At 45.0% G+C, this 17,195-nt stretch overlaps 1 protein-coding gene across 4 annotated transcripts; it reads right to left on the reverse strand.

Moving 5' to 3' along the window:
• Positions 1 to 2,730: 2,730 nt before the first annotated feature.
• LOC123086159 (3-oxoacyl-[acyl-carrier-protein] synthase II, chloroplastic) lies at positions 2,731 to 16,944 on the reverse strand. 4 transcript variants are annotated; one of them, XR_006440594.1, is made up of 14 exons: positions 16,409 to 16,944; positions 15,538 to 15,743; positions 15,237 to 15,440; positions 15,036 to 15,146; positions 14,856 to 14,951; positions 14,740 to 14,785; positions 14,538 to 14,617; positions 14,243 to 14,311; positions 14,044 to 14,128; positions 13,788 to 13,942; positions 13,619 to 13,699; positions 9,063 to 9,326; positions 4,312 to 4,371; positions 2,731 to 3,158 (listed from the first exon to the last, which is right to left on the reverse strand). XR_006440594.1 is itself a non-coding variant. In XM_044507876.1 (13 exons), the coding sequence occupies exons 1-13, from the start codon at positions 16,569 to 16,571 to the stop codon at positions 3,045 to 3,047; spliced, it is 1,470 nt and encodes a 489-aa protein (XP_044363811.1). In that variant the 5' UTR covers positions 16,572 to 16,943; the 3' UTR covers positions 2,731 to 3,044. The 4 variants fall into 4 exon arrangements, 3 of the variants coding, with proteins under 3 accessions (XP_044363811.1, XP_044363812.1, XP_044363814.1); XM_044507876.1 differs by lacking the exon at positions 9,063 to 9,326 and having other exon boundaries at positions 16,409 to 16,943; XM_044507877.1 differs by lacking the exons at positions 4,312 to 4,371; positions 9,063 to 9,326.
• Between the last annotated feature and the right edge of the window lie 251 nt (positions 16,945 to 17,195).

Raw genomic sequence — 17,195 nt, forward strand, 5'->3', positions numbered from 1 at the left:
CCCACGCAATGCTCAGGAGTGCAAAGGGCGATGGGCCCAAGACCCCTGAGCGCTTAGGATGTAAACCAGCATGTTGGCCTCTCTGTTGAGCCTACGTAGGACTACGGTGTGTTGATCAGCCCAAGCCGGGCATGACCCAGGAAAGTGTGTTCGGTCGGAGTTAATCGAGCGTGTTGGGTAAGTTTGTGCACCCCTACAGGGAAGTTAATCTATTCAAATAGCTGTGTCCACGGTAACGAACGCTCAGAGTTGTATCCCGGTCTATAGAACTAGAACTGGATATTGGAGATGTGAAATGGATATGATGGCTCCGGGGTTGCTTTCTCTTAGGGAGACGAGAAAGGATCTCTAGGCGTTACTACAACATACTTGCTACTTATATTATGCTAATCTGCACTCTTCTAATGCTGCAAGATGCTTCAAGATGCTAGTCTTCAATAGGCTAGGCTTTCCCTTCACTTCTGTCATTTCTGCAGTTCAGTCCAAAGATATAGCCCCATTCCTTTGATACTGATGCATACTGAGTATAGTTCTGATGTAAATCTTGCGAGTACTTTAGATGAGTACTCACGGTTGTTTTTGCTACTTCTTTTCCCCTAGACTCGATTGATGCGATCAGATGACGAATCCCAGGAAGCAGATGCCACCACCGACTACTACTACCCCGAGGGTGCCTACTGCTATGTGGAGGCCGCCGACGACCAGGAGCAGTTAGGAGGCTCCCGGATAGGAGGCCTTGCCTTTTCGATCGTTGTTATCGTTTGTGCTAGCCTTGTTAAGGCAGACTTGTTTACCTTATATCTGTACTCAAATATTGTTGCTTCGCTGACTCGTTTGCATTCGAGCTTATGTATTCAAGCCATTGAGACCCCTGACTTGTAATATAAAGCTTGTATGACTTTAATATGTGTTTAGAGTTGTGTTGTGATATCTTCCCGTGAGTCTCTGATCTTGATCGTACGCATTTGCGTGTATGATTAGTGCACGATTAAGTCAGGGCACCACATCAACATCACCGGGGTGCATGCCCCAAAAATCACTACAACATCACGAGCACGGCCTCCCCGCTACGGGCGCGACGAGAACACTACGGCCGTGGCCTCCCCGCTACAGACGCGACGGGAACAGTACGAGTGCGGGAAGAACGAGCGAGCGAATGAGCGGCTTGAGACGGCCATACCTGAGCCAGCGACGAGCAGCGGATGCCTCCCCGCTACGGCCACGGCGAGAACGATACGGGCACGGGGAGAACGAACGAGGGGATGAGCGGTTAGAGACGGTGAACGACGACCATACCTGAGCCAGCGACGAGCAGCGGATGCCTCCCCACTATGCCCTCCGCCTCCTGTGCAAGCTTCAACGATGGATGCGATGCACGGGACCCGATGAGGAGAGGAGATGTGGCGAAGATACGAGAGAAATGGAAGGCGTTTGTGGGCGACCCTACGCGTCCGCCGGCGGATTATTTTCAAAGATCCGCCACCTTCACAGTCGTTTGATCCGGCGCATCCATCGGCCCGACTCTTTCCTCACAATTGCAACAAAGACAGTGTTGCAGAACCGTTTGCACATATCTCTTGTTGCGGAAACTTCTGCAACAAAGATTTTGTTGTAGACTTTTTTCGCATTAACTTTTTTGAAACATGTGTGGCCTTCGAACGGACTTGTGCAACACAGATGATGATGTAGAATTTTTTTTCTCATCTTAATGCTTTTGTAACATAGACGTTGTTGCAGGATGACTTTTTGCAACCCAGATGATGTTGCAGAAAAATGACAGAGGCACGCGTCCAGTGATATAGGTCTTGGGCGGCTGATAGAGGTTGCATGTCGTCCGATTAAACTTGTATCTGACGGTTGCACGTGTGGCGCAATTATAGTCGTGATCAGTCGGGTGATTCTAATCATTGTTCTTTTTGCAACAAGGCCTTAGTTGCAAAACGTTCTATTCTCTAATTTTCTGCAACAAAACCCTTGATTCAAAACCTTTTCTTCTCTAATCTCCTGCAGCAATACCCATAATGCTGCACAATCTCTTCTTCCTTATTTTTCTGCAACAAGACTTTTGTTGCCAAAATTGCAACATCTCCGTCACACCTAATTTTCTGCAACAAGGCGCGTGTTGCGAAAAGTGCAACACATCTTCAGCTGCGTCACGCACTGGTGCAGTCATCGTTCGCTGGCCACTGTTCTGCAATAGTTATTGCAAAAAAGATGAGGAAGAGAGACGTGCGTGGTCAAGCAGGACACGTGTCAAGCAAAGAAGGCGACAGAAGGCCCGTGCTACATCTGCCGGCTGATTAGAATCATTTCCCTTGGAGAGTGGCACGAAATTTCTACCACCCGCACCTACACAGTCTGACATGATGGACCCACCAGAGTTATGTGCGCCGCACGCCTCAACTCAACCGAGCCAGGTGTGCGGGAGATGTGGGCGGAGGCAAGACCGACCAGGTGGCAACGCGGGCCGTGCGATACAAGTGGATCGAGCGGGCCGTGGCCGGCCGCTCAAGACGCTTAGTGAGCGCGCGCACGATTATGTATTCCCGTTTTATTTTCTTATTAGAAACTGACGCCGGATTAAAAATTAAAACAGCTACTGTGGCTGCTTATTACAGTAATTAACACATCAAGATACAGCAGCAATTTGCAGCCCTTTGGACAAAAAACAGTTCACCACAAAGTCAGCTTTACGTCAGCAAGCATTCTCTGCCTGGTAAAACAGCGAGATGAAAACATACCGGGCCCAGTAAAGTCCCATAGGACGAATCAAATAACATCTGGTACAAAAATTGGATGGACCAAAGTGCATGTGCAACGTCTTGATTAACTTCTGAATGGACACCCTTGCATGGGATATATTTGCTTTTGCAATACAAAAGAAACTTAATTGCTTTCTTTGCTCACCTATGTAGCAATATATTCTACTGAGTTGGATTCCCATTACAAATTTGTGGCTTGTGAAATGTTGCTGTCTTGCTGAGCTTTGTGAAAATTCCAGTTCCTCGACACAATCGTACCATAAGCTACCACACCAACAGAGCTCAAAAGGGCGCAAATAAAATTGATGAATTGTGCCCACCGAATCCAAATGAATTCGACAATGCGACTTTCACATCACATCTCTCCTTTTGTGATCCCACCAGCAAGTTGACATCCTACAAAATTAAAATGTAAGCATATTCGATGAAAACATGGCAAAAAGATCATACACCGTTAAAAAGATGAAATTCCGTGTTCAAAATATGCTATGTTGATGAATTTGTAGGCCAGGGGCGGAGTTAGAGCATGACCACTGTGAGGTGAGTCTAAGAAAATTACTAGAGCCGGGTCTAGCAGAGCAAAATATTGTGCAATATCTTAGCCTCCCTGGTGAAATCCATTCAACCAGGAAAAAGGGACCAGAACCGTAATAGTGGTAGTTGTGTGGCCTGACTTAGTGCCCCATGTGTTCACCTTATTCTCTAGGACTCACTCTTGAACTAGACTTGACACCAGAATCTAGCCCCAAAATCTTTCTTAGCCTTGACTTTTTCTGAACGCTACACAGGGAGGGAGGGGGAGGGGGAGAGGGAGAGGGAGAGGGAGGGGGAGGGAGAGGGAGGGGGAGGGGGAGGGGGAGGGAGAGGGAGAGGGAGAGGGAGAGAGAGAGGGAGAGGGAGAGAGAGAGAGAGAGAGAGAGAGAGAGAGAGAGAGAGAGAGAGATTCAGCACAGCAATGGAACGGGGGTAGGGCTCTGCATGCAACCCCGGGTGGCGTGAGGGAGTAGAGGTTCCGCAGGGAGAAGTGAGATCCACAGAAGCATGCAGTAGCTTGAGCGAGAGATGACAAACTCCAGTGCTTTCACCTTGTTGTTCCAACAGGTGGCGGTGATGATGTGTCAGCAATGAATCTGGCAATGCTGCGACGGCTCACTTAACTGATATGGCAGCTTACCCAGAGGAAGTCAAATCCACCTGACCCAGGATTTGGATTCATATGAAGACTTCTGGCAGCTTACCCAGAGGAACTTAGGAGGTTAAAATCTGAGCTCAGGGCAATTGTTCAAGGTTGCAATAAAGAGTTCTCGAGGGGTTGAACACACTAGGAGCAAAATTATGGCATCCTGTTAAACGAACCACTGCTCATTAGATTCACTAGTTTTTTCTTTTCATTTCAAACTTCTTCAGTAAACAATAGCACAGCAGAAAAAAAAAAATCATAACTGGCCTCGCATAACTATTCTTTATACCAGCATTGGCTCAATCTGATGTTAAGTGCTATAAGACTCATGCAAGAGAAAAAAAGACTTGTGTGTCAACAAAAGATTACCACAATTTTCTCCGGATTGTCTAGATTGATATTCGGATGGATCCAACCAGTTCTTATAGCCTGCATAGAAACAAAGGATACATGATGAAGAATACAATCATGAAGTATGATATTAACATTTGCATGATTACACAGGGACGCCCGCGAACAGAAATGGAGTAGGCATCTTGATCAAAACGAGCCTCAAGTATGGAGTGGTAGACGTCAAGAGACATGGGGACCGGATTATACTGGTCCAAATGGTAGTTGGGGCCTTAGTTCTCAATGTTATCAGCGCGTATGCCCTGCAAGTAGGCCACAATGAGAACACCAAGAGGGAGTTCTGGGAAGGCCTGGATGACATGGTTAGGAGTGTACCGATTGGCGAGAAGCTCTTCATAGGAGACCTCAATGGCCACATGGGTACATCTAACACAAGTTTTGAAGGGGTGCATGGGGCTTTGGCTATGGCATCAGGAATCAAGAAGAAGATGTCTTAAGCTTTGCTCTAGCCTATGACATGATCGTAGCTAATACCCTCTTTAAAAAGAGAGAATCACATCTAGTGACTTTTAATAGTGGTCAACACTCTAGCCAGATTGATTTCATCCTCTCGAGAAGAGAAGACAAGCGTGCGTGCCTAGATTGTAAGGTGATACCTGGAAAGAGTGTTTTCCCTCAGCATAAGCTTGTGGTGGCTAACTCTCGCTTTCGGATTCGTGTCCAGCGGGATAAGCGTACCAAAGACGCTCGAACGAAGTGGTGGAAGCTCAAGGGGGAGGTAGCTCAGGCGTTCAAGGAGAGGGTCATTAAGGAGGGCCCTTGGGAGGAAGGAGGTGATGCAAACAATATGTGGACGAAGATAGCGACTTGCATTCATAAGGTGGGATCAGAGGAGTTTGGAGTGTACAGGGGAAGTAGAAGCGAAGTTAAAGATACCTGGTGGTGGAATAATGATGTCCAGAATGCTATTAGGGAGAAGAAAGATTGTTTGAGACGCCTGTACCTGGATAGGAGTGCAGACAACATAGAAAAGTACAAGATGGCAAAGAAGGCCACAAAACGAGTTGTGAGTGAAGCAAGGGGTCGGGCGTATGAGGACCTCTACAAGCGGTTAGACACGAAGGAAGGCGAAAGGGACATCTATAATGTCGGTGTATTGAACATAGGTGTTCATACCCTTGACTACGCACAGACAGTTGTAGCCTCCTTGCCGAGAAGGGCTTGACGAAAGATAGTTCCATCACAAAGCACTCAAGACATGGTAGATAAAACCATGGAGAAGACCTTGAGGTAGGTCATCAAGAAGTACTAAAGGAAGTACTGAAGATCAAGACTCGGGCTGCCAAGAAGCAACCTTTACGACAAGGCATTCTCCACATCGCCGGCAAGCTCCGCACCATCAAGCCCAAACCTCTTCCACCGCTCTACCGCACCTACCTTTCAAGATCTTGCCGACAGGTGGCGAGCGACCAGGCGGTTAGGTGAAGCTTGTCGGGGCACGTGTCGATCCACCGTCTGAAGATCAACTTTATTGACACCCGTCCAAAGGGCATGTCGCGGTAATAAAAGGTAGATGGGCTGACGATACAGGTGGAGTGGCACTCCCTTGCCAATATTTGTCCCAGCATGACACATCACGGCACATTTAATGCGTTTGTCCTACAGCGTCAGTGTTAGGTATGATAGCACTGTAGCCACTATTTACCCTCTGTAATTACTATTTTGCCATTGTGGTGACCCCTTTCATCTATAAAAGCAAGGCCATGGCAACCTTTACAAAGGTCGAAACCCTGCCCATTTGCAGTAGCTTAGCAGCACCTCCCGAGCTCCTTGCCATCAAGGTCGCGCTCTCTGTAATCACAGGGCTCATATGCACATAATCCACTAAGCATGGTTTTAACTTCACAGTGGCCCAAAGCTGGGTAAACGCTCGAGTGCTTTCATGGTTGTTACTGCTCTTTGTGTGTTGTGAGCCCTCACCGAACATAAGGGGCTCTCTGGTCCCATAGATTGTCGTACGCCAACATATAAGATGGCCAAGATTTGAGAGAGGAAGACAAGGGATGTTGACCAACTCAAATGCATCAAGGACAGAGTAGACCAACTCCTGGTGAAGGGCGAGGATATTAAGCATAGATGGCAGGAGTACTTCGTCAAGCTGTTCAATGGGAGAATGAGAGCTCTACCATTGAACTGGACGACTCCTCTAATGATACTAGCCATAGTTAAAAAAGGCGCGCCTAAGCGAGCGCTTAAGCGCGCCCAGGCTCTAGGCGTTGGCAAAACGCATTGCGCATAACTACACTTAATCTGCGCATAAGCATGCGCTTTGGTCTGTAAAGTGCAAGGCGGTGGCAAAACGCACAATTAACGCCTAGCGCTTTTTTGAACTATGTAACCAGTAGGCGTGTTGTGCGGCGAATCCATGAGTCTAAGGTCAAGGAGGCCTTAAAAAGGATGAAAGGACGCAAGGCGATGGGCCCTGGTTGTATCCCCATTGAGGTGTGGAGAGGCCTCGGAGACATAGCTATAGTATGGCTAACTAAGCTTTAAAACCTCATTTTTTGGGCAAAAAGATGCCAGAAGAATGGAACGGAGTATATTAGTACCAATCTTCAAGAAGGGGATATTCAGAGTTGTACTCCTTCCGTCCCAAAACAAGTGTCTCAACTTTGTACTAACTACTAATTACCGTGGAATTCAGCTGATGAGCCATACAATGAAGCTATGAGAGAGTCATTGAGCACCCCACATAAGAAGAATGACAAGTGTGACAAAAAATCAGTTTGGTTTCATGCCTGGGAGGTCTACCATGGAAGGCATTATCTTGGTACGACAACTCATGGAGAGATATAAGGAGCAAAAGAAGGACCTGCATATGGTGTTCATTGACTTGGAGAAGGCTACAACAAGATACTGCGGAATGTCATGTGGCAGGCCTTGGAGAAACACAAAGTCCCAGCAAAGTACATTACCCTCATCAAGGACATGTACGATAATGTTGTGACAAGTGTTCGAACAACTGATCGTGACACTGATGACTTCCCGATTAAAATAGGACTGCACCAGGGGTTAGCTTTGAGCCCTTATCTTTTTTGCTTTGGTGATGGATGAGGTCACAAGGAATATACAAGGAGATATCCCATGGTGTATGCTCTTTGCGGATGATGTGGTGCTAGTCGATGATAGTCGGACAGGGGTCAGTGGGAAGTTAGAGCTATGGAGACAAAACTTGAAATCGAAAGGTTTTAGACTTAGTAGAACAAAAACCGAGTACATGAGATGCCGTTTCAGTACTACTAGGCACGAGGAGGAGGAGGTTAGCCTTGATGGGTGGGTGGTGCTTTAGAAGGACACCTTTCATTATTTGAGGTCAATGTTGTAGAAGGATGGGGATATCAATGAAGATGTGAACCATCGAATCAAAGCCGGATGGATGAAGTGGCGCCAAAGCTTCTGGCATTCTCTGTGACAAAGAGAGTGCCACAAAAGCTAAAAGGCAGGTTCTATAGGACAACGGTTCGACCCGCAATGTTGTATGGCACTGAGTGCTAGCCGACTAAAAAGCGACATGTTCAACAGTTAGGTGCGGCGGAGATGTGCATGTTGAGATGGATGTGTGGCCACACAAGGACCGAGTCTGGAATAATGATATACGAGGGGTAGCACCGATTGAAGAGAAGCTTGTCCAACATCATCTAAGATGGTTTGGGCATATTCAAGGCCTCCAGAAGCGCCAGTGCATAGTGGACGGCTAAAGCATTCTGATAATGTCAAGAGAGGCCGGGTAGACCGAACTTAACATGGGAGTCCATAATCAGGGCCGGTCCTGAGATTTCAAGGGCCCGAAGCAGAACTAAACCTAAGGGCCCTTAACATAAACATAATTAAGTATTGCAAAAAAATATTTTGAATCAGAAATACTACAATATTTTTCTCTTATAAGTCTCTTCTTTACTTATATGTGCATTAGCTTTATTATTAAGTTTATCCTAATTTCTTATCCTAATTAGCTATAGTAAAAATTGGTACCTGGTCAAGACTAATGGATGATTTAAGTGGAGAATGACATTTTGGATATCGGCCTCTTTTAAAAAAAGTCAAAATTCAAAAATTTGGCTTTTAAAAAATCTGAAATTTTTTGTACAAGTAAACAAGGATGTGAGGCGTATGTATGTAAAATTTCAGGATGAAATACGTTGAAATGTGACCTGTACAAAAAAGACAAATTCATGGTCTTGGAGGATGAACAGTATCATGTGCTAAAAAGCCTCAGATTTGTCTTTTGCACAACCCTCATTTGAACGTATTTCGTCCTGAAAATTTACCCACTTGTGCATTATGCCTTCATCTGTCTCTGTATTTTTTCCAAATTTTTTTACATGTAAAAATATGATTTTTCATGAATTCTGAATTTTGCATTTGGAGGCCTCCATGGAGCTCGGCCTCCAAAAGCAATTTCCGAATTTAAATGCCATTCATCACCCACGTTGTCATCCATTTAGATGTTATATTGTATTATGTATTGCCCTTACCTTACGGATTAGTCTATTCCTCTCCATAGCAATTACCGGCAAGTCCCCAAATATAAAAATTAATAACCACAATGATCTATATCCATTAACAGTACTCATAAATCGATTATTAGTGTCCAATTGTAATGACACAGAGGCCATGCATGTCGATAATCATTCATACTTTTAATCAACCATCATGATAAAATTTCCTAGGCCAAAGACTACCTATACAAGTAGAGATTAGAGACATACCTTCTCTTCTGTAATTCTACTTGTGCCCTAACAATACAATCTAGCCTCCCGGCAAGTCAGTGTGGTCTCGTGCCAGACAGTGCGACAGGCTATCTCCGGCAATCCAGCCTTCCTCCGACTTCGATCTGCTCCGACCCGAGGCAGCACCATGCATGCATAGTAGATTGATATCTTTTTTTAACTCATAGTACATGGATAGCAAGCCTCACGATCTTGATCTATTGTCGCCCGTGTGTTGTGGTATTGTCGCTTCCCATTGTCCTGCTTTTCTCACAAAATTGGGCACACAACTTACAGCTTGCGGATTAATGAATGATTTTTTTTCAAGAAGACTAACTGACTAAGGAAATTAAGAGAGGATTTTTTTCATATAACTATGCCTAATTAATCGCATGCAATAAACGCTCTATTAATCAATCGAAAGGGCCCTCAATGATACTGGTAGCATGAAGGAAAGCAAGGAAATCAAGGAAAAGTTTGTAGGAGTAGGACACCCATTTTCTTGCGTTGGAGTATGTAACCCATTTTCTCGCGTTGGAGTATGTAAATACATCAGCAATCTAGACCAGGGCGCAGGCCAATTAAGACAAGATGACGGCAATAATGGAAACACATTGTTGGCAGAACAATGGTGTTGGATAGACCCAAATTATGATATACTGCAAGATCCCATTGTCACTATGTTGGATAAATAGCAAAAGCCGGGACTTGAACTCAAGACCTTAGGCCCTGATACCATGACAAGCTTCATGCACTAGCCAACGCAATCAAAAGTCCAAACTAATGGAAAGGGCTAGGCAATCCATATATACACTTCAAGACCCCCTCTCACGTGTGACGCGGGAAGTCAACACGTGAACTGACTCAGATGTATGGCTCAAGAGGCATATACTTGCTAGATAACCAACACATAGGGGGCAACAACCATTTTTGAATAAATTGCGTAAGCCAGGACTTGAACTCAAGACCTTAGGCCCTGATACCATGTTAAGCTTCATGCACTAGCCAATGCAACCAAAAAGTCTGAACTGGTGGAAAGGGCTAGGCAATCCACATATACACTTCAACACCCCTTCTCACGTGTGACCCGGGAAGTCAACATGTGAATAGACTCAGAGATATGGCTCAGGAGGCCTATAGATGGACAGGGGTAACAACAATTTTTGAATAAATTGCGAAAGCCAGGACTTGAACTCAAGACTTTAGGCCCTAATACCATGTTAAGCTTCATGCATTAGTCAACGCAACCAAAAAGTCTGAACTGGCGGAAAGGGCTAGGCAATCCACACATACACTTCAACACCCCCTCTCACGTTTGATGCGGGAAGTCAACACGTGAATAGACTAGGTATGGCTCAAGAGGCTTATACATGGACATAGAGGGGGGTAACAACAATTTTTGGATAAATTGCGAAGCCCAGACTTGAACTCAAGACCTTAGGCCTTGATACCATGTTAAGTTTCATGCACTAGCCAGTACAACCAAAATTCGAACTGATGGAAAGGGCTAGGCAATCCACATATACACTTCAACAACCGACATGCCTATTTACTACAAATAGTCCTCACGCAGCAATACTAGCTACAGCTTCAGAAAACCACTTTCCTGTGTTCAGCCCCAGCTCTATTCTTGCTCCTCTACTTCAGTCTATTTCTAACATACGCCAACTTATACTCGACCACCATGCCGGTCTGCTTCAGCTGCAAGATCTTGGACATTTGGTCATCAAACTCATCGCCACCGAACTCAGCAACAACCACCGCAATGGTCGTGTCCCAGTGGATGCGGCGATGCAGTCGTTTGTACAATTGCTGCCACAATGCCGCATCCCAATGATGCCCAGGAACGTTGTACATCTCAAAATAGTTATAGCAGGGATCAACCTAGAGAAGGGGAAACTCACCTTTGAAGGTGGGGAACCAGTGTTTGGGTGGCTTCAAACGAAACTGGCCATATGGAACAGAATCGGCAGCTGGCAGATCCAATAACCCCCCCCCCCCCCCCCACGTGATCCCGCTCATCGGACAGAGCGTACTGCCGACGCTGGAGCAGGGGAGGACCGTTCTTGGCGAGCAATGGTGCCTTGTCGGTGTACGGCAGAAATCATGGGCATGGCAAAGTCACCACCGCAGGCGTCACTTGGGCCTGCTTGACGATGTCAGGGTCCTTGCCGGTCGTCCACCTGCTTCGTGATTTTCGTGAATCCCTGTCGTTGGAATCGACATTGGCAGAGATGGATTCCACTTCCTCGGTGACCACTTTCAACAAGGTGACCACACTTCCATCTTCTCCACAACAATTCGAGTTTGAGCGGACAGCTTGGAATTGTGTGCCAGCGCAGCTCCCTCCAAATCAGTCGAACGCCAACTTCAGTTTTACAGGAGATTAAGCCATAGAGCAATCTCTCAACCAGTTGGTCGCTGTTACCGGTCAATCGAGAGATTGTGGAGCACCGCTAGATCAAGACCTTACTATAAATACTAAATTGTGATGTCCCGAAGAACAACGAAATTGAGATGAGAGTTCAGGATGAGATTTCAGAACAATTATAATTCACTTTTCCGATCATTTGGAACAGGAGTTAGAGATGCCTTTTAATGGAATCTCATAATAGGCTTTAACATGGTCCCTGCTCACTCCAGCACACAGGCAACACATGCCACCTCAGCTCAATCTGTATGTGTCCTAGCTCGATAATTATCCACATCAAAATGGACCAATTCTTCAGTGTGTGGCTTCTGCATTGCTAAAGTCGTGACAGCTTAGCGGGAGTTATGCACAACGAGTTGAGTGCCTGGCAACACCATGACCATGATTGGAAGCAAAAAAATTAAGGGGGCAGGTACCACATGAGTGAGGAGAGAAAAAAACAGATATGGCACTTGATGAGTTTTGAGTTAGGCTGCAGGTGAGTGAGAAAGCCACCAGTGCCACTGTCGGGAGAAAGAGACCACCTGCCAGCATTCTAGCAGGCTTGCCAACATCCAAATCTTAGTTGCCTTCTCATCCTGCCGCCTCCGCAAAACTTTGAGATCAGCTCAGCTCAGGTTAGTTTCCTTCTCTCTCCTCCCTATGATTTGATCTGCTCTTGATCTCTTCTATATATTGCTGCCTCTTGCTCTGTTGCACCGTATTTTTGCATGTTTGCTTGTTTTGTGTTTTTCTCGGTAACCCCTCTTCTTAATATGTTGCTCCCTCTAGAGAAATTGCTTAATTTGGAATGATATTGTGCTGATATACCTCCTAATCTCCAGCCATGTACTACATAAATATTTATCTTTTCGTGACATATGAAGCATGCTTAATTATGATTGTTTGCACCTTCAAACTCTAGACTAGGCACCTAGGCATCCCTGCGTTTTGGGGTTGCCGCAACTCACTAAAACAACGTACCTTAACAGTCCACCAAATTAAACTCTAGGCTGTAGATTTCATTTACTGTCACTTGTTAATTTTGCATAACATGCTCATATGGATACACCAAATACAAAGCCGACACTGCTACTTTTCTCGCCTTATATACTACTCCTATTAAACTGATTGCTGGTAAAACATTGCAAAGTATACTAAATCTGGAATACATGGGTGCCCTATAAAAGGGACGGGAGAATTTAGATATATTCCACTTTTGAGAAATGCCACTACCAAACTTGATATTTAAATAAGCAATTATTACGTTACAGAAACTTGAAGGATGGCATCATGTTATGCTTCTTCCTTCCACATCCCCCATTTGTTCCCATTCCTCGCCACTTCCATTGCTTCCCATCCCAGCAACGGAGCTAGGGATAAGATCTCCAAGCTAAGAGTGGAAGTCCAATTCTCCACTCCACATTCATGGCCAAGCTTGGTGTTCCATGGCCTCCTCCACCTCCAGATATGTGCATCTTGTTGCTCACCAGCATCCACCATAAACCCTAACCTCTAGGACACGCTCCCATGGGAAGTCACGGTACTCGCCCTACGTGGAGAGGTCAATGTCACAAAGGCATCAGTGGGATGCAGGGAGGGCTCGGGCCATCGCAGCTGGTCACCAGCACAAGGCAAGGTAAGCTGGCGGGAGGTAGTGGGGCGGATTGGGGATGAGTGGAAAGGGGGGAGAATGAATAACAGAAGAGCTCTGTTTTCCAGTTCTTGACATAGTGGGATTCTTCAGAATTCAGTGACTGAACAATGGCATGCTAAAAAATTTAAGACTATGTAGTGGCATTTCTCGAACTGTCCACTTAGCAGTAGCATGTATTCCCCCTGAAAATAGAGAGAGTAGTAAGATATTCTGTTAATTTGAACATTTCTTACCCTTAACAAAGGATCTCTTAGGGGAAGACTCGTATTTACGGACTTGGGGTGAGATGACGCTGCTAGATTATAAAGGCTCCATGCATGGAGTTTTAAACATAGGTATTCATAAACCGCATGGGAGTTCAGAATTCAAGAAATCGCACAAAGGTAATATAGCCAGGAACCAAAATGACAGTTCATAAACAAAAGCATAAGATTAGCTAACAGGAAATATTATATTCAGATAAAAAAAGAAAACTGCAGTAAGACCTACTTGTATAACAGCTACAGCTTCTATTCCACCTGCAGCACCTAGCAAGTGGCCAGTCATCGACTTTGTTGAGTTTACTCTTAGCTGCAATGCATAAAATGCATATCATTCCTGAGTTTAATTTACACGCCAAAGAAGAGAGAGAAGATTGTTTCTGAATCAGGAGGTATGCCTGAGGATTCTGCCCAAAACAGCGGCAAAGAGCTTGGAATTCCTTCAAATCACCCAACTGTGTAGATGTAGCATGGGCATTTACATAGTTAATGTCTTGCCTTGTTACTCCTGCATCAGCTAGTGCATTTTCAACACAAAGAATAACCCCCTTCCCTGATATTACATAAACATAATATTAGTACACAAATTGTTCTAATTTCAGTTGGGAAGTATCACAAAATAGATACACCACAAGGTTAAAGAATATTTTTCACCTTCAGGATGTGGTTCCGTCATATGATATGCATCACACGTAAAGCTTCCACCCAGAAATTCTGCATATATTTCTGCACCTCTTTGCTATAGAATGGAAATTCCATTCAGACATTTGAAAAGAAATCACCATGGAAGAACTACACAAATGGAGAAAAAAAGCACGAACAAAAAATATCTAAGGAATCTCATTAACACAACCTTTGCATGCTCAAGTTCTTCCAAAAGAAGCACACCAGCCCCTTCTCCCATGACAAACCCATCACGATCCTGTTGCAAAAAAAAATAGACAACACAAACTGTTAGAACAGTACATGTTCTGCTAATTTCAAGCATGCGACTAGTGCAGAATCATCACCGCCACGAAAATATGTGCACCAAGCCAGTAAACATGAAGTCAAATGTATCAGTGGTATAAACATGAAGCATAGACTGTACATTCATATGATTTGGCTACTAGGTAGTGGTTATGTTAAACAAATCTTGGAGGACTAACCATGTCCCAAGGCCGAGAAGCTTTTGTTGGATCACTATTTCTCTGTGAAAGAGCTCTACATGCCACAAAACCTCCCAATCCTGCATGTAACAGTAGAAATGATCACCATAATATTCATGCAAAGACAAGATGTTCAAGTAAAACAAAACAATAAGCCAATAACAATTGGGATGATGACATCTCAAATAATGAGTTTCCGTACCAATTGGTATAATTGGAGCATCAGAACCACCACACAGCATCAAATCCTGCATGTTTAGGACATGTCAACAAGTAGGGCATTCCTCACAGGATATCACGAAAAATCAAGTTACTTACAGTTTCCCCCCTCATGATATGATTGGCTGCACTCAGGATGCAGAAGTTACTAGTGGCACAAGCAGTAGAGATAGAGTAGTTTGGGCCCATCCAGCCCTGCATAGGCATACAACTTAAAATTAATAATCATTAACCACTGAGAAAATTAAAAAAACTAATAATCCAGATCATATAATGCACCAGATCCATCGCAAGTATTGCAGAACCCATGTTTGTAGTTGCAAAAGGTACACAAAATGGGTTCATCTTCCTGTAGGAGACCCTCAATGCTTCAATTGCATCACTAAAAACCTGCTTAAAATAGCATCATAAGCATTAGGCAAACAGTGTAATAAACACTGCCTTCTTTACAAGTAAATATATACACTGTGAGATCCGGACCTTCATGCCACCCATACCAGATCCAATTAGAACTCCACATCTCGATTTGTCCAACTCGTTCATGATATCTTCAGTGACTCCACCATTTTCCAATGCTTTCTTACCAGCAACTATCAAATATTGCATGAACTTATCCATTCGCTTAGCTAACTTTGGTGCAACCCAACCATCTGTTGAAAAGGATTTGATTTCTCCAGCAATTCTCTGTATGAAAGATAGCATGTCAAGCAGACTGCAAAGGATATTTCAGCTACATTGCAAAATAAACCCCACACTCAAGTTAGGTAGAATAAAATAATACCGTGGGATAGCTGGAACAGTCAAATGCTTCTATCTCACTTATTCCACTGAGACCCTGTAGAAGGTTGTTGTAAAACTCATCAGGCTCATGGCCTAACGGAGTCACGACACCCATGCCAGTGACAACTACCCTCCGTTGTTTGGTTTCAGATTTGTTGTTTTCCACAGCTCCTCTTTCAGGATGAAAGGAAACAGCAATGGGCACTCCTGCAGTCCATAAGGCATCTCATTTAGGTGATGGATAACTAATTTGATTCGGCATATGCTACAAATAAACTCACAAAAAAGAAAAGTAGCATCACTCGCAAAAAAGTGTTAATAAGTTATGTTTCTTTAATCAATCAAAACCGATGAACAATATTGGAAGGTTTATTCGCATGAAATGAAACAAATGGCCATGGAAGTTGCACATTAGCGATAATTCCAATCATATGTTTTCCCCAAAAACACCAGTTTTTAATAGTACAATCTTCAACGCCGAATTCCCATATTGCCACTTAGTTTCCTCGTGTATAAATCAATTCTGATAAAAATCCCACGTTTATGATAAAGTATACTTTTATTTTAATGACGGACTCATGGTGAAGTCACTTATTCACTCGAGCATGCATCACACATATAAGAACAAGATTTACACATACAGAATTATGCACAAGGCAGTGAATAATAGTCTCTCGCCTGAAACCCCAAATACACACGAGCCATTTGACAACTGAAACTCTATAAATCCCGGACGTTTACCCCGGACCGAACACCCTGTGATACGACCTACATGGTTACAGGCTTACAGCCGACCGCAATTTTACAGTTGACATTCGGATAAGGACCAAGAAACCATGAAAGGGCGGAGAAGGCAACGGAAATGGCCTCACCAGAGCGTGTCCCGCCTCGGCGGCGCGCAGCAGGGTGGCGGCGCGTGCCGAAAAGCCCGCCGCCGATGTAGTTGCGCTGCTTCCTTTCATCGTCTGCGACGCAGGTTGCAGACAAGCAGGCGGCGACGATCCAAGTGCGCAGCGGTGGCGCCACTGCCGACATTGCGCACGAACTGGATCCTGACGACGCGAAGGTGATGCGAATCACCTGGATTCGCGGGAGGGGAAGGGCAGGGGCATCCACTAGCCACGAAACGGCAGAGGCAAGGACCGGAACGGGGGTCTGTGTCCGCGAGAGATGCGGGCAGTTCGGGCGCAAGCGAGCGAACGCGCGCGGGGTAGGTAGGGATTTGCGGGAGTTGGATAGAAGGAAAGCGGCGGCGGCGGTGGTCTTTAATAAGGACGGAGAGGGCTTAGGCGCATCTGAGAGGTGGCGGACGGGGAGGAAGCCGCCATTGCCAGGTGCTCGACGAAAGGTGCGCTGGGAACGGAGTTGTAGGAGCTGAGCCGCTCAAGCCAAACACTAGTGTATTGAGGGATCTCCCGGACATATCAACATGGCAAAAAACACCTATTGTTTGAGAAAAAAATACACATCTACTATCTACTACCCCTATAAAAAAAAGAGAGGATGGAGAACCAAATCATCTCACCCATCCATGAGCAAAATCCAATGGCCCTTAATCCTTCGGTGTTTAACACTGCAAACACGCATCAAGCCAACAATCCATCCATCGCTAACCCAGCCCCTGCCGCCGTTAAGAAAAAAACGCCCGCACGACCCCTC

This window comes from Triticum aestivum, chromosome 4A (assembly GCF_018294505.1).
Source record: "Triticum aestivum cultivar Chinese Spring chromosome 4A, IWGSC CS RefSeq v2.1, whole genome shotgun sequence".
NCBI lineage: Eukaryota > Viridiplantae > Streptophyta > Magnoliopsida > Poales > Poaceae > Triticum > Triticum aestivum.